This window comes from Petaurus breviceps, unplaced genomic scaffold, assembly GCF_028583685.1.
Source record: "Petaurus breviceps papuanus isolate PSGF00001 unplaced genomic scaffold, PetGlider_PUasm1.0 38, whole genome shotgun sequence".
Lineage (NCBI taxonomy): Eukaryota > Metazoa > Chordata > Mammalia > Diprotodontia > Petauridae > Petaurus > Petaurus breviceps.
In genome coordinates, this window is record NW_027186304.1 from 85,809,813 (window position 1) to 85,830,189 (window position 20,377).

Genomic DNA, 20,377 nt, shown 5'->3' on the forward strand with positions numbered 1-20,377 from the left:
GGGCGCGGTTTTGGTGCTAATGAGAACATCCTGCTCTCAAACTAGCAGCTTCTGTCCTTTGGGGAATGTTGCAACATACTCTACAAGAGTGATTCTGTAGCTTCTTTGGATTCTTTCTTCCCGGTACTGGTCGTTCATTTACTGATTGTGATAAAGCTACTTAAATCAGACTGGCACATTTAGTTTGCTTTTCCTAGTACTGTGCTTTGCACTCCTTAGCAGGACCTGCCCCATTTCTTTTAAATTGCTTTCTCTCCCACCCTCCATTTTTTTTTAAAGGCCTGTGGAGGTTTGTTCCCCAGACGTTCTCAATCAAAATGCGCGGGGAATGGGCATTTATCCTGGTGGAAAATAATATTTATGTAATTAGGAAGAATGAAATTTTTTTTTCTGAACTCCATGCAAGCAGTCGTTGTGTCCATTTCAATTGAATACAAAGTTTTCTTGAAAATGATTGAGGTTCAGGATCAAACCACTGGCTTGAAACACTGGTTGTAAAATAAGTCTTTTAACTGCAACAACCCAACTGCTTAATATACCGTTAGGAATAGATGACTGGGGGATGGGCACAAATAGTGAGACTTCTTTCAGTTCCTCCCTCCCACCCCATCTCAGCTGCTACTGCTGATTTCTTCCTTGTTTCTCATTCTATTATCAGCGTCTGCTTTTTTTCTCTTCTTTCTCCTTTCCTCCCTTAATTCCACCAATTCTGAAATCCATTTCCAAGCAGAGTTGTGAATGGAAATAAGTGAAACCTTAAAAAGGATAAACACAACACAGAATTGGACTAGGTGACCTCACCAGCTTGAGATTCGGTGAAAATGTGGCATTGGCAGCGTGTATTTTTTCCAAAAGCACATTTTAAGATACCTATTTTGCTACTCAGAATGTTGTGATTATGCTATTGAGGGAGACGGAGACTGTTGTCCATCTTGGAATATAAGTTCTTTGGCCTTAAGGGCAGAGAAAACATGTTTCATTTAATTATTCTCTTTAGAAGTGTATATATTCCTAACCCTGAATCTCAAGGAATAAATTATGATTACTACTATGATTATTGACTTGTTGCTAAAGAAGCCAAAATTAAACTGACTTTCACCATTGGTTATCCAGTACAAGTAGTTTAGGGGCCAAGTTTATTTACATTGAAAAAGAAGAGTCTGCAAGGAAATATTAAGTATATTTCCCTGCTGCAGCTATAAATGCCTAGTGCCTAGTGGGTGCTCAACAAATGTGATATCAAGAATACTTAACAACGGTCATTAACATTTAACCATTTAAGGCATGCAATGCTTTACACACACCTAGTTAACAGAATTAATATAAGTAATGTATTAAAAGGAAATGGGACTGGATCTGTGATTTCTCTGATTGAACTAACTCCCACATAAGGAAACTCCTACCAAAAGAGGTTTTTTTCTGCAATTTATAGTCTTAAGAGAGTTGCCTAGAGTACTGAGAAATTTAGGGACTTGCCCTGAGCCACACTTCCTGTACTGTTAAAGGCAAGACTTGAAACTAGGCCCCCTAGGCTCTTCCTAGATCTTTTACTATGTAATGAGGCTTTTAAAAGAAGCAAAACACTATTGAACACAAAATGACAAAATTTTGAATTATGTTAATGAAATAATGAAGTTTTTTTAATGTTGTATTTTATCAAAAAATTTTAACAAAGGATAGCGTTCAAAAAGGAATTAGAAGAATTTAGGAACATGAGATAACACAAAGAATTTTCATCTATTTTGCTGCAGAATCACAATCAAGTATGACAATCAGAACTTAGTAGAGGGCACTGAAAATTAAAGGCTGTACAATTTTTTAAAAAAGATTAACATTTATATTTTGACAGTATTTCCATTAGATTATGAGTTCTATGAGGGCAGGGAATGTTTTCATATTTATTTATATCTTCCAGCTCTTAGCATAGTGCCTTGGCACATAGTAAGGGTTTAATAAATGCTTGCTGACCTTACTTTACTTGTATTTTCAGTCCTTTGAGAGGATATAAATTAGTAAGAAAGAATAATTAGTTATACTAAGAAGCTACCAGATAGTAACAGGCAAAATGTTTAAAGGTCCTGCTGTTTTTTTTTTTCCTTCAGGCAGAAGTCTCATGGTGTTCCAGGGCATCTCCCCATAGGGTTGTTGGGATTTCTGGGACCAGAATAGAGATTTTTTCCCCACTGTGGTTGATTTGAGAGTACTTTTACTTGTTGTAGGTGCCAAAACTGAAAGTTTTAGCTTTGCTTTGATATTTTAGGCATACAGTAAAAACAAAATAATGGAGCTGAATGAAAGGGACTGTCATTTCAAATTACAATTTCCTTGCAGACTCTTCTTTTTCAATGTAAATAAACTTGGCCCCTAAACTACTTGTACTGGATAACCAATGGTGAAAGTCAGTTTAATTTTGGCTTCTTTAGCAACAAGTCAATAATCATAGTAGTAATCATAATTTATTCCTTGAGATTCAGGGTTAGGGATATATACATTTCTAAAATATGCAATAATATCTACTGGACTACTGCTTACATTGGAAATCTCCTCCACTCCTGCAGAATCTCCTGATTTGATGGTTCCTCCTGAAATCTCCAACGTAAGGCATGAGGCCTAGGACTGAAAATCTTCATTATTTTCCGGGCTGCACTACTGACTCATTCCCACAGGACTTTCCTTACTATACCCAGGTGCAGGGTAACTGCATGCCAATCTTTTTTTCAGCCATCTTTTGTGTTGTCTTCCCACCTTAGAATGTAAGCTCCTTAAGGGCAAGGACTAGCTTTCTTTTTGCTTTTATTTGCACTCACAATGCTTAGCACAGTGTAGGGCACATAGTAAGCACTTAATAAGTGTTTTTTGACTGACTGTCTTGTATGAGTTTCCATTATCCTTGGAATAAACTACCATGGATACTCAGAGAGAGTTGAGGAGGAGGTCTTTAAAAAAATGGATATTGCCTGCACCAAGGCACTTTGAAGATGTATTGGAAATTGCTAGTGGACCAATGTGGCTAGAAAGTAGAGTGTGTGAAGGAGAATAATATGTAGTCTAAAGTAATAAGCACCCTGCAAGGAGTTGGCTGGAGCCAGATTTGAGGACTATTAAATGTCAGAAGAGGTGCAAAATTACCCAGTAAAAACGACACAAGAACATAAGGGAAAAGATGACAAGAAATTACAGAAATTTACAAGCTGAGGGTGTAAAGAAAAGACTAACTTTTGAAAAGCCCACCTAGAACAGGTAGTTTCTCCTTTTGAATTAATGGACACACTAATACAAGGAAAATATAATCAAAGGCTTTACATTGAGGTCTAGGTTGACGTCATGCTCCTGTTAGATGAACTCAGTGCTGCAAGGGCAATGTGACAGAAGCCTTTGCCTTATTCTCCCTGACCAGTTGTCTCTAAACTGTGGGGATTAGGAAAGTGGGAGGAATAAACAAAAATAATCGAGGTTTCCACAAACAGATTAGTTTGGGGGCAAAATTGAGATACTGCAGCTGTTCTAAGGTTATCAAGTGAGAAAGAAACCCACTACTTTTCAAGGCATTCCGTTTCACTCATAGGACAGTTCTGATTTTGCTAGGATGTATTTTTTCCCCCTGACATCAAGCCTAGATTTGGTTTTTTGCTATTTCCACCCATTGTTCTTAGTTCTGGCCTCTGGACCAAGTAGAATTGTTGCATCCATAAGACAACTCTTCAAATCCTCAAAGAAGGCGGCTTTTTTTTTTTCTTTTGCCTCCGGGCTCTGGTTCTTTGAACTCTTCTCTTCTCCAGGCTCCAGGCGTTTAGTTCAAGCACAGGTACTAGCAACAGTAGCTCCTAGTTTCTCTTTCTGCTACATTTGCGCCTTGGCTTTTCTGTTCCCAGGCTGCAGCTCTCCTCTCTGGACTTGGGAACTTTTGTTTTGGGATCAGTTTCCGAGAGGACAGGAAAGTAAGATACCAGCCAGGAAACCAATCGCTAGGCTGAGTGGTCAGGGGGCGGAGGGAAAGCGCGGGCCCGAGGGGGTGTTTCTGCTGGTGAGACAAGGCCGCTGTGGGGCCATAGTTCGGAAGTTGTCCACTGTCACTTTAGCGCAAGGGACATGTTGCTCCTGGCCGTCAGTGGGCAGTTGAGGCTCGGCGGCGGGACGAGAATTAGACCGTGGGCTGCGGCGGCGCTACGGAGTCGCTGGTCCGCCCGAGATCCCTGGGAGGCTTCTGGCTTCCACCCTGAGCGCGCAGGCAGCGATCGGAGCGCACGCGCAGCACCCCCGGGAGTGGCGCGAGGCCTCGCCCTCTGGGCGCCCCGCCGAGAACAGGTGCCGCCTCCGGCCTCCAGGACCGGCTGGGGGGGGGGGAGGAGGTTCTGGGGTTGACTGGGGCCTATGGTTGTTCGCATTATCCGCTGGGTCAACCCTAAAAATAAATAAATAAATAAATAATGAGGCCGTGGGAGCTGCAAACGTGAGTCCATTTTATGGGCGTGGAAGGTCTCTTGGGGCCCCAGGTCTTGATTCCGACCAGACACGTGTCGGCAAAATCCAACTGATTAGTTTTGAGGCTGATCTTGGAGGCGGGGACTGTTCGTTCGTTTTCCGTTTTGCCCACGGGACCCACGTGGGACATAGAAATTGTTTTCTTAAGGTGGCCCAAAGACCTTTTCAGATCTATGCCCGTGCCCCTCCCCCTCCCTCCTGCACAGGCCCAGAAAGGCAATGTAAAAGCAATTTGGAACCCTGAACTAGGCAGAGTACAGCTCCCCATCTCTGGTTTTCAGACATTGGCTCTGTTTTCTAATTACTGATTTCCATTTCCAGGAATTACATTGTATGAAAGTTCATCACTTGCCTGTCCCAAGGTGCTGCAGTTGGATTTATGATTGTATTTGAAAGGAAATGACTCTAAATGGGACTGGGAAGTGACCGGTTAAATAGGGAAATAGGACAAGATTTACGTTTTGGAGAGATTTTAAAATTAATCCTATACTCATAGGAAACAGGCTTTCCTGATTATATTTCAGCTTTTTTTTTAGCAAGAGAAGTCATTGCCGTAATGTGCTGCAGCCTCCAGTTTTCCTGAAATTTCAAACAGTATCAAATAAAAGAGATGATAAAATGATTATAAAACATAGGGGATCCAACTGTTGTACTTACAAGGCTTTTAGGAAAGTTATTGCCCTCCTTTTCAATACCAGTAAAACATAGTTATTTTTAGTAGTTTGACATATTTCTAATTTTGCCTTTTTTGGCTTACAAATAAGGAAGATATAACTATTTACAATTAGAATTTAACGGATGATGATTTCATGTCCCTTTTGATTTTCTGATCATAATCTGGGTTTTGTAGGTACCCTTATTCCTGGATGTCTTTGTAGGTGTTGAACTTCCCTCTTTCTGTTTTTGAAAATTCACCTCAAATTCTGTTTCTTACAGCTATTTCTTGTAGTGATTAAGCAAATTTTTGGGGAGAGTTTTGAGATAATTAAATAATTGAAAGCTCTTCCAAAATAACTAGATACTACACTATACACTGTGAACAGTTTTTTTTTTTTGATTGTGTAACATTGCAATGTGTTCTAATCCATTAGACAGCTTTTTCTCCTGGTGAATGTGTTCGATGTGTTCATACTCGTACCCATCCTGAGCAATCAGAAGATGGAAGACTGATTTATACAGGGAATATGGCAAGAGCAGTATTTGGTATGTGATTAGATCGGGATATCGATTATATAAGTACTGTCTCTTTATTCCATTGCTTATAGAAGACTGTTGATAGGAATGGAATAAGGTGATGGTTTAAATATATATATATACACACACACACACATATATAATATATATATATATATTTTTTTTTCCCCCAGTTTTTTTGTGGGGGTATTAAGTGTCTTGAGACCGGAACCAAACTCAGGTCCTCCTGACTCCTGGCCGGGGCTTCACTCACTGTACCACCTACCACCTAGCTGCCCCATTATATATATATATTTTTTTAATATTTATAAAGTTTGGGTTTTTTTTTTAATCAGATAATAAGCATCTTATTTTGTATGTCAAGCACGATGTTAGGTTCAGGATATGTAAAACCAAAAATGAAAACAGTCTGAAAGAACTTATATTCTATCAAGGGAAACAGGTACACGAGTAAATGTATGTACAAAGCAATTTGGGGATGTGGCACTAATAGCTGTAGGGATCAGGAAAGGAAGGGGACAAGGAAAGGGAATTAAATTAAGTATTTATTAAGTACCTTCTCTGTGCCTAGCACTGTGCTAAGCACTTTACAAATATTATCTCATTTAATCCTCACAATAACCCTTTGAGGTAGATTCTTTACAATTTAAAATATTGAACATATTTATGAGGAAACTGAGGCAGATAGAAGTTATGTGATTTGTCCAGGATCACATAGCTAGGAAGGGTCTGAGGTTTCATTTAAACTCAGGTCTTCCTGATTCCAAGTCTGATGCTCTATCTGTTACACCATTTAGTTTCCTCAGTGTATAGCATGACACTTGAACTGAACTTTGAAAAGAGTTAGGGATTCAAAGAGGCAGAAATGAGGAGCATTTACATTCCAAACATAGGGAGACAGCCTGTGAAAAGGCTTGAATACTAGAATTAGAATTTTGTATGTGAGGAATGACAGGCAGACCAGTTTAGCTGGAATGTAGAAAGCATGAAGGGTAACATTGTCTTATAAGCCTGGAAAGGTAAACTAGAACTAGATTGTCAGAAGCATTAAATGCCAAACAGAGTAGTTTGTACTCTCTCCTAATGATAGTAGGGAACTGAAGTTGAAGCTTTTTGAGTCATGCAGTGATGTGGTCAGTCAACAATGAAACAGCAGCTGTTATGTGCTGAACTCTATGCTACGTGTTACTAAGACCTGTGATTTCATAATATCTCTTTGACAGTTGCATGTAGGAAGAATTAAAAGAGTGGAAAAACTGGAGATAGACCAGTTATTGGTTAGTGCAGTAACTGGGGTTAGATATTAGGGGCTTCTTAGTAAACATCTGTTAAGCACTTATTATGTGCCAGGCCCTGTGCTAAGCTATGGGAATACAAAAAGAGGTAAAAGACAGTTGTCTGCCCTCAAGGAGCTAATAATAGGGGAGACAACAAACATATATACAAACAAGCTATCTTACAAGATAAATAGGAAATAAGAGATGGAAGGCAGGAGAATTAAGAGAGTTTAGGAAAGGCTTCATGTAGAAGATGGGGTTTTAGTTGGGACTTAAAGGAACTCAGGTAGACATGAGGAAGGAGAGCATGAGGGATAGTTAGAAAATGCCTGGAGCAGACAGCCTATTGTCTTGTTTGAGGAACAGTAAGGAGGCCAATATCACTGGGAAGAATTTGTGGTGAGGAATAAAGTGTAAGGATTGGAAAGGCAGAAGAGGGGCAGGGTATGTTATGAAGGGTTTTGAATGTGAAACAAATTTTTTATTTGATCCTGGAATCAGTAGGAAGCCACTAGAGTTTATTGATTAGGGGGGTGATGTGGTTGGACTTTTACTTTAGGAAAATTACCTTAGTTGATGAATGGAGAATGGATTGGAGTGGAGAGAAACCTGAGGCAGGCTGACCCATATTCCTGTGTAGGTAATGAAGGTCTGCATCACAGTGGTGGCAGTGTTAGGGGAGAGAAGAGGGTGTATTACAGAAATATTACAAAGGTGAAATCCAACACATTAGATATAGAGGGTCAGAAATAGGAACTGAGAATGATACCTCGGTGAGGAGCCTGAGGGACTGGGAGGATGTTGTTACCCTCTACAGCAATAATGAAGGTGAGGGTGAAGGGGTAGGGTTAGGGGGAAAGATAAATAGCTCTGTTTTGAAGATGTTGAATTTAAGATGTCTACTGGATTTCTGGGTTGAGATGTCTGAAAGGCAGTTGGAGATACAAGAGTGGAAGTTAGCAGGAGGTTAGGGCAGCATAGCTAAATTTGAAAATCATCAACACAGATATTGATGAAATCCTTGAGAACTTAAGAGATCACCAAATGAAGTAGTGTAGAGGTAGAAGAGAAGAGGGCCCAGGACAGAATCCTACGGGATACTTATGCTTAGAGGGTATTATGTGGATGAGGATCCAGCAAAGGATAGAAGGATTAAGTGAGAGTTTTTTGAGGATAGGGAGATATGGTCATGTTTATAGGCAGTAGGGAAGAAGCCAGTAGACGGGGAACAATAAAAAATAAGTGATAGAGTGAGGATGACAGAGTAATCTGTTGGAGGAGACGGATGGAATAGGGTTAATTGACCAGGTAGAAGGTAGCTTTGGTAAGCTATAAAAGACACCTCATCTTGTGAGACAAGGGGTGAAGGAACAAATAGTGGCAGAAGGAGATATCTGTGTGATATGAGATGAGAAAGAAGGGAGAAGAGTGAGCTTATGGCAAATGGCCTCAATTTTTTTGGTAAAATATGTGGGAAAGACCATCTGAGAGGGTGGGGGGAGGAAGGGAAATTTGAGGAGGGAATAAAAGGCTTATAAGAACTGCAGTGCAGACTGGGATAGTGATTTGATGAGGGAGTTATAGTAGGATTGCTTAGTAGCAACAAGGGGTCAGTTGAGATTTTGTAACATTAATTGTAGTGGACTCAATAGGAATAGTTTTGTGGTTTTCTCCATCTTTGTTCAGCAGCATGTGTGTAGGAGTGAAGATGGCAAAAGGTGAGAGTGATCCAAGGTTAAGGAGCCAGGAATTCAAGAAAGGTTCACCAAGGGGTCAAGATAGGGAAAAGAAGAAAGAGTGGTTAGTGCAGAGGACATGACCTAGGAGAGAATTGAAGAGTCAAGAGATTGGAGATCATAGTGTGGGTGTGTTAAATCCATAAGCTGGAAATAGGGCATTTGTAAGTACATTTTTTTAAAGCATTCCTTTAAAATACGTTTCAGATAATTACATGCTAACAATAATCACTTTTTTTGGGTGGGTGGATTTAAGATAATATTTTATCATGGAGATAGAAATGGGCAAAATATCAAAACTCAAAAATCTTTCCAGGTATTACTTACTATCTTGTTCTCATGTTTCTGTACAAAATGTAGGGCTAGATGGTGATATACCTCTTTTTTATAGTCAGCAAAAGGGAAGGATATGAGTGTGGGTACCCAGGAAAAATTTAAATAAAAAGTCTTGTATTTGATTTGAACTTTAAAGGATGGATAGAAACTCAGCAAAGATGGGGAAGAAGGACATTATAAGCTTAAGGAACAGTGTGAACAAAAGTATGGATGTGGCATAGTGCAATGTGTTTAGGGGCGGAGAGTGTGATATAATCTGACTAGAGTGTGGAAGAAAGCAGTATGAGATAAGATTAGAAAATCTGCTTGGTGCCAGATTGTAGAGGTTTTTGAATCCAAGAAAGATAACCTTAGCCTTTATTTGGTAGATAGTAGGGAGCCACTGAAGATTTTGAACATAGAAATGACATAACCAGATATATACCTAAGAAAGCTTTTTCTGGTTGTAGCATGGATTATAGTGGGGAGAAAGAGTGAAGGTGGGAAGATCTATGTTACTGCTATTGCAATAATTGTAGATAGAAATGAGAGTGTATTTCAGTTAGGCCAGTATTATTGTGTCTCAGGTAGAATATACCACTGTACTTTGTGCTAATGGATCATGTTAGGCCAGCTGTTGGGCAAAGAATACATGAAAGAACATGTGTTTATTTAACCTCTAAGGCTTATAGGCACTTAATAGAATTGCATGTTCTATAGTAGTTGTTGATTTATATTGGTAGAGGGAGTTTCTTCATTGCATGTTGTCTACACTAGAAAAATCATATGTCCAGGCCTATCCCCCTTGCAAAACAAAAGAAAACAAAAAATGGCCTAACTCAAATACCACCTTTCCCTAGAAGTTTTTTTCTAGGCTGCCATACCTCCATTTCAGTTAGAAATGAACCTCCTTTTTAGATTTCACATAACCATTTGTTTCGTTACTCTCTAATGCATTCATGTAATACTGTGTCTAGCTCACTGTGTTGGTTTCTTATCCCCTTACAAGTTCCCTGAGGGAAGAGATTGTGCTTTATCTAAATCTAAATATCTCTTCCTTGGGGCATAATCCTCAGCATGCAATAAATACTTAATAAATGTTGCATTTGTAGCACTATGAGTTGGCACAAATACATCAGTCTATCTGGGGGTGGGGAACCTGCCACCTCAAGGCCATATGTGGTCTTCTAGGTCCTTGAGTGTGGCCTTTTGACTGAGTCCAAGTTTTACAGAACAAATCCTTTTATTAAAGGGATTTGTTCTATGAAGTTTGGATTCAGTCAAAGGGCTATACTTGAAGACCTAGAGAGCCGCAGGTGGCCTCAAGGCAGCAGGTTCTCTAGTTCTGGTCCAGTACTCCTAGAGAATGGCCCTATAGAGATCAAGTATTACAACATAGGTAAAAATTAAGACTTACCATTCATATCAGGAGGATCAGGTAATATTTATTTGAGTTGTGTAAACACAGGAAGATATAAGGGCTGTGAAGCACACAACAATTCAAAACTGAGAAGGTATCATATATTTTTTAGGCCTCTGTGCTCTATTAAAAGCCCTTTGGACTGATAAGAAGGCTTATGCCAGGGTGGTGGTACTTGGAATGGAAAAGTAGAGATGAATTCAAGAGAATTGGGAGTATCGTCAATAGGAAATGTTGAACTAATGGGATATAAGAGGGAAGAGTCAAAAGCAGCACTAGAGTTGTGTACATGGGAAACATAGTTAATGTTGTTGCTATAGATAGAAATAGTGGATTAAGAAGGAAAAGTACGGTTATGGCCAAAGATAAATTAGCTTAATTTTGGACATGTTGAGTTTGAGGTAATGGTGGAGATGTGCTATAGGCAGTTGAAGATACAGATCTGGGTCCCAGAAGAGAGCTCAAGATTAGAGGTAAAGAGGTGGGAGTCTTCTGTATACATGTGATAGTTGATGTCTTGGGAGAGAGAGAGTCAAGAACAGACCCTTAAGAAGTGCAAACATAAATGAGTTGAGAAGAAGATAAAGAGCTAGGGAAAGATTTAAAGAGGCAAGAAGTGAACTGGGGAAAATGTGGTATCTAAAGCCAAGGAAGAAGAATGTACCAGTGTTATAAACTACAAGGAAATTAGAAAAAGGTGAGAACTGGAAAACAAGACCATTGACATTGGCAATTAGGAAGTCTTTGCTGTTAGAACTGTCTATGAAGATGAAAACTGAGTTCCAGACAGATAGTTGTGTTTTATATCTCAGTTCTAGAGATATAAAGAAGCCCAAGTATGGTAAAGTTCTGGAAATCCTAACTGAAATGAAGTAAACCTAGTAAGAATGTTTATCTTTAAAGCAACTTGCATGCCAGCATTCTTTAATCCATTTGTGTCAGAACATTGTCATAGAATGAGCAAACATTTGAAGCTGGAGAGAAAGATTGACCATAGCCACTGTTTGTTAGAATAATGAGTGGTTATAAAAATAAATGAGTATCTAAAATAGTCCCTAGGGAGTCAAGCACTTGAATGAACAGTTAATGAGTTGAAGGGTTTTGAACTAATAGAAGTTATAAAATTCTAGCTGTAATAGTTTGCTCATCAAAGATCTCCTACCTCCCCCCACCCCTTATTTTGAATGAAAAAACATTAAATACTATGTATGCTTCAGGTACATTTTAGTTTGGTAGGCTTAACTTTGGCTTCACCTGTCTTGTCACTGAGAATCTCCCCTCAAAGTTTGTGATGGATTTGCCTATTTTTCTTTCTTTGCTCCATTCTGTTAAGATGAATGTACAAGTACGTTAATATTGGTATGGATAGGATATTTTATTTAGTATTATACTTATTGAAGTGTGAAATTATAATCTAGTGTATAATCCAAAAGATCCTATAGTTTAACTATAGTAATTATCTGTTGTTAAGTATGATTGCAGAATTGAGTATTCTCTTTCCTCTAAAGAACAATCATATGCTTTGTAATACACACACAAAAAAACAACCGTCAGGAATACTTTAGTATCTAATAATCCAGGGGGCAATTACTTTGAGGCCTCAAAGTAGTTTTAAGATCTTTACTTTGGATGCTGTAGATATGAGTGCTATTTAATAGAATTCCATTCAATAAAATGTTAAAACCAGTTTTATTTCTTAATTTTTCATTATTAACTTAGATCCTATAAAAATTTGAAAACCTTAGTGATGAATAAGCTCTTGAGCAATTTTTGTCATATAAGAACAGTAAAAAATGAGTTGATAAAGTGATTACTTTGTACCTTATAAAAACACTAACCATTTTTTGTTCTTTTTTAAAAATTCAGGTGTAAAATGTTTCTCTTATTCGACAAGCCTGCTCAGCCTTGCATTGCTCCCATATATATTTGGACAAACTAACATTGAACTTGGAAGTCTGCCTCTGAAAATTGCATTTTATGGCGCTTTGGGAACTTTTACATTAATTACTCCAATGCTGCTTCACTTTATTACAAAGGGATATGTGGTTCGATTGTACCATGAAGCCAAGACAGACACTTATACAGCCATTACTTATAATGTTGTTCTTTTAGAAAAGAGAACAGTGTTTCATCAGAATGATGTAAAGGTTCCAGATATCAAAAGTATATTTACCTCATTTTATGCAAAAACAAAATCAATGCTTGTTAATCCAATGCTTTTTCCACATCCTCAAGATTATAACCATCTTATGGGCTATGACAAGCCTTTTACTTTTGACATTGAAGAATCCAATGAAAATAAATAGCATGAAGAAGATAAATGTGGCCCTCTTTGCTGTTGTGTGGCTATTCAACTGTATATTTTTTGTATCGTAAAGTAATAAATTATCCTTTTATTGTTAGTATCTGACTTTTGATGTGGTTGGTTGGTTGTTATCCTTTGTTCTAGAAGAGGACCAAAATAATATCGCTATGCTAGAGTCAAGTTACAGTGTGCCTGACTGTGGCCGATCAGACCAGTGTGAGCTCAGAGTGCTCTACCACAGGTCTGGCACAAATAGTCCGTGTGAACGTTTGGGGTGGATTCTCTACATTTGTGCATCTTGCATTTCTTTTGAGCTGCTTCAGTTCTGCTTTGATCATAGAGCAAAACACCTAGTCTGATGAAGGTATGCCATGCTGAGCAGGCCTGTGCCAGTATCTCCCATGTCACACAATCAGTTTCAGAGTTCTTGAGAGACCTTAAGAGTGTCCTTGTATCACTTCTTCTGACCACCATGTGAACCCTTGCCGTCTGTGAGTTCCTCCATAAAATAGTCTTTTTGGCAAATGTATGTTTTGCATTTGAACAATGTGCCCAATCCATTGGAGTTGCACTCTCTGAAGCAGAGTTTGAATGCTTGGCAGTTTAGTTTGAGAAAGGACCTCAGTGTCTGGTCTTTATCCTTCCAGGTGATCTTAATTCTTTTTTTTTTTTTTTGCCTTTTGGAGGGCAATTGAGGTTAAGTAACTTGCCCAAGGTTACACAGCTAGGTTTTTTGTGTGGGTGTTAAGTGTCTGAGGCTGGAACCGAACTCAGGTCCTCCTGACTCCAGGGCCGGCCAGTGCCCCTAGCCTCCCTAAATGGAAGCAATTCTGATGGAATCCTAATAAAGCTGCCCATAGCCCCAGTAGTCTAACTTCATTATAGACCTGGCTCCACTGAACAGCAAGCCCATTGTACTTATCTAGGGCTCCCCCACCCCACCAATGTCCTAACTTCTTCATATATGCCTCATTTATCTGACTTTTGCCCTGAACATATATTTGACATATGCTCTGAACTCTTAATTCCCACAGAAACAGCAGGTGTGTCCATGTGATGGGAACCTAGCTGCTGCCTCTATGTAGTCACTGCCCCCAGACCTTTTCCCACTGGAACAGGTGTGTTCTTGTATTCAATCACAATGACATACATCTAGCCCACGACAAAACCACAATATCTACTTATCTCTCTTGACCAGACAGGACCATAATAGCTAGCCCATTGGAGGGCAGCATGACCAGAATGTTTTAACCACTGAACCATAGGTGGGCCCCTCTCCTTTACCTAATCCCTTAACTCCTGCCTTTTTAATATTAATCATATTCCTATATTCTATGTAAATTTCTGTTATGTAATTGCATCTTTACCCTGTAAAAATCCATCTTGCTCTCTGAAGCTACTAGTTCCTCTTGGAACTTAGCCCACTTCATGAGAGGAATCAATCTCAATAAATGCCCATATTTGGCTTAGAGGTGGTCTGACTGAATTCTTTAAGAGAGTTCCACCACAACACATCATGAAACCCCAATAGTTTTTGGGTGGGCAGAGCCCCCACCACAACAGTTTTTGGTATCCCTGTGTTTAAACCACAATTCTGTTTCCTGGCATGGCACTGGTAGATTGTCCATTTCACAAGTGTACATTATTGAAGTCAGCACAATGGCTCTGTAGACCTTCAGTTTGGTAGTCTATTACCTCTTCTCTCCCATACTTTCCTTTGGAGCCTTCCAGACACTGAGCTGGCCCTGGCAATGCATGTGTCAACCTCATCAATGTGTTTATTCCTAGAAAATACACTACCAAGGTAAGTGAACTTACCCACAGCATTCAAAACTTCTTCATTTGCTGTAACCAATGGTTCCACATATGAATGATGTGGTAACTGATGGAGCACCTATGTTTTCTTGGTATTAATTGTTAGGCCAAAATTAGTACTAGCAGCCAAGAATCGATCAGTACTTTATTGCATCTAAGTTTCAGAGGCTGCACTGAGTGTAGTCATCTGCAAATAGAAAATCATGCACAAACACTCCCTCCAGTTTGGTTTTGGCTTTATGGACCAAAGACCTATGGTGCATCTAAACTACTCAGTGCCAATGGAGCAACATTGACTAGTGATAAGGGAATGATCCAAGAGATATGGGCAGAACACTTCCATAGTATTCTTAACAGACCATTATCAATCAATGCTGAAGTCATTGACTCAATACCTCCGGTTGAAGTCAATCTTTTCCCTAGCTGAAGTTCCAACTGAAGAAGAGGTTTTGAATGCCATTAAACTCCTCCTGTGTAGCAAAGCACCTGGTGCTGATTCTATTCCAACTGAGATTTACAAGGTAGGGGGTCCATTGCATTTACAAAAGTTGACATTTTCTGGGTTATATGACAAGAGGAGGTTTTCTCCCAGGAGTTCAAGGTGCCTCCATTGCCCATTTCTGCAAAGGGAAAGGAAATAGATTGTCCTGTGACAATGGTGCCTCTCTCTTTTAGTTATTGCTGACAAGATTCTTGCCAGAGTCATCCTTAATAGGCTGATCCTTCACCTGGAAGATGGTCATCTGAGAGCCAGTGGGGCTGAGGAATGATCAATAGGGTGTTTGCCACCTGACTACTCCAGAAGCGCCAGGAGCAGAACAGAGGTCTGTACACAATGTTTGTAGATCTGACCGAGGTCTTTGATACTGTTGGTTGTGATACCTTATGGGAAATTATGTCAAAATTTGGTTACCTGGAGAAGTTGTACATCAATTGCATGATGGTATGCTTGCTCAGGTTCTAAATAATGAACGATGTTCTTGTGCTTTCCCAGTCACTAGTGGAGCGAAACAAGGCTGCGTGCTTGCTCCCATGCTTTTTAGCTTGATGTTTTCAGCCATGTTGTTAAATGCCTTCAATGAGGACAAACACGGCATCAAGGTCAGTTACCACACTGATGGTAAATCTTACTTTTTTTTTTTTTGCTTTTTGGAGGACAGTTGGGGTTAAGTGACTTGCCCAAGGTCACGTGGCTAGTCCTTTTGTTAAGTGTCTGAGGCTGAACTCAAACTTAGGTCCTCCTGACTCCAGGGCTGGTGCTCCATTCACTGAGCCCCCAGCCACCCCAGTAAATCTTACTTTTAAAATAATGGCTTATTTAAAAAAAAAAAACATGAAACATTTGGAGCATATAAAATACAGTGTTAGCTTACTTATAATAAGTCAGTTAGAAGTTCTTTTATTGAAAGCTAGATATGTTTTTTTAAAAATTCAGAACTTCACAAATCAGAAAAAAGAATGTTTCTATCTACAAAGCAGAGATTTATGTATGAAACTGTTACATAACTGTTGTTAAATAAACTGTTATTTGCAAAGCCAGATATGCTGAAAATGAGAACTGTATAGATTATGTGATGCCTCCTCAAACCTTTCCCTAACCCTTTCAATTATACTATTTTTTTTGCCTTTTTTTTTGAGGGGCAATTGGGTTTAAGTGACTTGCCCAAAGTCACACGGTTAGTTAGGTGTTAAGTGTCAGAGGCCACATTTGAACTTAGGTCTTCCTGACTCCAGGGCTGGTGCTCTGTTCACTGCTCCACCTAGCCGCCCCAATTATACTATTTTTTAATGTAAAATTCTTTTATTTTTATATAATCAAATCCATTTTTGTATAATTCCATTAGTTTGATAGCTTAAAAATATCTTCTCAACATATATCAATTATACTATTTTTAAGGTTTAAAAGTGCTTTATATACATCTTAGATCCTTACAATGACCCTGTGAGGTCAGTTCAACTCTTTTTTTATACATTTCTGATGAAATCCTTTATGTTGTTTCTCATGTACAATTCTTCTATGGTAATGTGTTGTCTATTCATACCCACCAGGTACCCCCTCAATTATCCTTAGGTGACCCACAACTTTAATTCTTCAGAGACTTTTGTGTTATGTGACAGTCAATAGCAAAGAATATTGATGTTAGAAAGTTGCCTTTTTGTTTTCAGTTGAAGCTTAGGAATCATCAGAAGTGCTGTGTAATTCCTCTAGGCAATTCAATCCATTCTGCTTCATTCTGGACCTGGTACCATCCATGGATAGTGTCTAGTCGAATATATGTAATGATAGATCAACTCCAGGTTGTCTGTTTGATGGGCATGTCATAATCTGAACAAGACATTCATTCAATTGTTTTTCCCTCTGTGTATAACGATGTTGAATTTTTAAGTAATAAGCTCATTTAGGAGGCTTAGACATGTTTATGAGCTTGAAGCAATCAACAAGCACTTATTTAGCCCCTACTATGTACTAGGCACTAGAAATATAAAAGAGATAGTCTTTGCCTTTAGGGAACTTATACTCTGCTATGGGAATTCAACATGTTCATAAATACTGGATATAGAGTGAGGAAAGACTCTCTGAAGGAGCCGTTTCTTGAACTGAGCTTTGAGGGAAGTTTTAAGTTCCAAGAGACACATGTCAGGAAGAAGAGTATTCCAGGTAAGAGGGATGGATTAAAAGACATGAAGGTGGGAGATAGGATATCAAGTATGGAGAACATCAAGTAACCACAAATTTAGAGAATCCACCCCTAATGTTCACATGGACTATTTGTGCCAGACCTGTGGTAGAACAAAATGTATGGGGAAAGTAGTGTGGAATCAGCTTGGCCAAAAAGGTTGGAACCAGATTGTGAAAGACTTTAAATGGAAAACAGGAATTTGAATTTCATACTAAAGTAAGACTTCCTAACCTGGGACACATACATGTCTCCAGGGGAATATGGAAAGATGTTAAGAAGGAACTGAGGAATAGTTATATGATTTCTGACAAACCAATTTTATGTTAAGAATTTATATACTGAATAAAGCTTTATTTAAAAAAAAACATGCATATTTCCTTTCATATTGAATGGGGTACAGGGACTGAAAAAAGTTGGGAACCCCTGTCCTAAGGCTGCAACAATCATACAGAAACCTTAGTATATGAGGGATTTAAGCATTTATAAGGAATTTCACTTCCTTTTATACTCTTTGCTGGATGCTCTCTGTGATAGCAGCAAACACTTTAGACAAGTATAATTTGTGTTTTATACATTTCTTGACAATAGTGATCAGTTGGTCACTAAAATTAGTGCTGTTACATCTTTCAAAGAATCTGATTCTGATATGCGTAGACCTTCTTGGAGAAGTCTTTAAGGTGGTATTTTCCTTACTGAATTAAATTCTTTTAAAAATAGTCAATAAGGATAATGAGGTCTTGTAGTCTCTACACTCTTTGGTGAGTTGGGTAACTTTAAAGATTTGTTTTGTTGTAGAATATATTCTCATTCCTTCGAGGGATTATACTCACAAAAATTATGTTGAGATGAAATAATAGACTTATGGGTTAGGAGTTATTGATATTTTGTGGTAATGAGGTCTATTTCCCCTCACCTCTGGTGCTATCTAAATAAATTTGAGAATTTAGCCTTCAGTGCCCTCAAAATTATATCTACCCCAGTGCCAATCAACTTTGAGTATGTCATAGTTGCTCTTCCTTTCTTTGCTTTCTTTAGTCCCATTTAAGGGCATATAGATTGTGACTGAATCCAAATATGGCTAATGGTGAGGTGTTCATTATGAAAATTCCCATAGATCTCATCCAGTTTTCATGTTTGATGTGGGCCCTCATTACTTCATATTTATGGGTAAGAGGCAGCAAGTTGGTATAGTGGGTAGAATGTTAGACATAGAGTCAGGAAGATCTGGGTTTAAATCATGCCTCAAACACTAGCTATGTGACTTTGAGTAAGTCACTTAACCTCATTGTGCCTCAGTTTCCTCATCTATAAAATAAAGGGATTGGACTGACTTCTGAGGTCCCTTCTAGCTTTAAATAATATATCTAGATATAGGTATATATATACACACCTATGTATATGTACATGTGTATACATATATTTATGTGTGTATATAGCATAACTAGAAGATATCCTTGTGTAGCTTGTAAAGTTCTGAAAACAATTCCAGATGACGACTTCCAAAAATATTTTGAGGTGTGGTATTTATTGTGTCATGTAGTATAGACTCCCAAGAGGACTAGCTAGCTAGCATATTTATTTTAAAATTTTTATTCTTGTAATTCATACACCTAGGTTTTATGTCTTTCTATTTTCTATGTGTATAATTAAAACAATGTAAACCTATGTATACCTGAAGAGCAAAACTCTTCTTTAAAAAGTTCACTTGCATGTTTCTCCTTTGACACATTCCAGTTAATTCCCATCTTATATGTGTGTATGTATGTATGTATGTATGCATGTGTATGTTTATGTGTATGTAGGGTAGAAGATGGGGAGTGCTTGCTCCAAACCTGTGACATAGCAATGATATAGGGAAGTCATTTTAAATCTGTAGTCCTGGAAAGTTTCCTGGGAGCTTTCCCCCAGACAGAAAGCTGAGGGTTTAAGTGACTCTTCCATGGTCACATGCTAGTACATGTTAAAGCGAATGTCCAAGGCAGGAATTGAATCTAGGCCTTTCTAACTTCAAGGCCATCCCTTTATTCACTATGTCAAACTGCCTATCAAGTTCTGTCTACATATCTTTATATATTCTATTTCCTTTTTGAGAACTTTTTCATCAAAATATTCTTATTTAAGTAGTTGATTCCTTGAAAAGATAGCTATGATTTTTTTTTCCTTGCTATGTTTCTAAAAATAAAGTAAGGATTTTGGCATTTAAAAGTCATAATTGCTTCATTATTAGGACTCAAAAAGAGTGTTTAACCCAATATGCTGTTTTGAATGCTTTCTCACGCCAGAAGGTGGGCACAAGAAGCAGATCCGGGCTTTCTCATAAATACCTAGCTAGATATGTTATCTATCCTTAGCAGATTAAAAACCATGTTGAAGTAGAATGAATTGCTCTTTTCCACATTCTCCGGCCACTATCCAAGGTCATAGGATTTAGAGCTGGAAGAAACCTTAAAGATCATCTAGTGATTCTACTCCACCTCCCTTATAAGATGAAAAAACTGAGGACTAGCAGGCGGCCAGGTATCACAGCGAGTAAGAGCACCGTCTCCAGTGTCGGGATGACCTGGGGATCAAATCCGGGCTCAGACACTTAGTACCCACCTAGAAACACCTGGCCATGTAACCTTGAGCAAGTTACTTAACCCCAATTGCTTAAAAAACAAAACAAACAAAAAAACCTGAGGCCTAGAGAGGTAAAATTAATTGTCCAAGGAATAGAGAGAAATGAAAACTATCCCTGCCTGTCTAATGTGATTGACAATTCAGAGAACTGGTCCTATTGGCGAACCAAGGGAGTGGGCACAGTCTCTTCAAAACAAATTGCCCAATTCTTACCTGGCCTAATTTCTCTCTTCTACAAAATTGCTACATGTATATGTGACTACTGATTTTTTTCTGGTAATGGGAAAAATTTTTCTTTCTTTTTTTTTTTTTAAAGCAATCAGGGTTAAGTAACTTGCTCAAGGTTACACGGCCAGTTATTTTTTCTTTCTTTTTTAAAGCTCAGATCACTATTATTTTTGACATTCAGTTCTTTTTCAACTTATTAATGTATTTATTTTTAGTTTTCAACATTCACTTCCATAAGTTTTAAATTTTCTCCTCCTCCTTCCCCTTCCCCCTCCCCAACACAGCATGCAATCTGATATAGATTC

General features: G+C 38.5%; 1 protein-coding gene across 1 annotated transcript; it reads left to right on the forward strand.

The window, feature by feature from the left end:
• Positions 1-3,949: 3,949 nt before the first annotated feature.
• Positions 3,950-12,834, forward strand: TMEM70 (transmembrane protein 70). Its single transcript, XM_069100134.1, has 3 exons — positions 3,950-4,305; positions 5,574-5,685; positions 12,291-12,834. The coding sequence occupies exons 1-3, from the start codon at positions 4,090-4,092 to the stop codon at positions 12,728-12,730; spliced, it is 768 nt and encodes a 255-aa protein (XP_068956235.1). The 5' UTR covers positions 3,950-4,089; the 3' UTR covers positions 12,731-12,834.
• Positions 12,835-20,377: the final 7,543 nt, after the last annotated feature.

Bases quoted from the DNA above. Each gene is read 5' to 3' on its own strand.
- TMEM70 (XM_069100134.1), top strand. From the start codon at position 4,090: ATGTTGCTCCTGGCCGTCAGTGGGCAGTTGAGGCTCGGCGGCGGGACG. The intron at 4,306-5,573 runs GTGCCGCCTCCG...CTAATCCATTAG, and splicing joins GGGCGCCCCGCCGAGAACAG to ACAGCTTTTTCTCCTGGTGA. The intron at 5,686-12,290 runs GTATGTGATTAG...TTAAAAATTCAG, and splicing joins TATGGCAAGAGCAGTATTTG to GTGTAAAATGTTTCTCTTAT.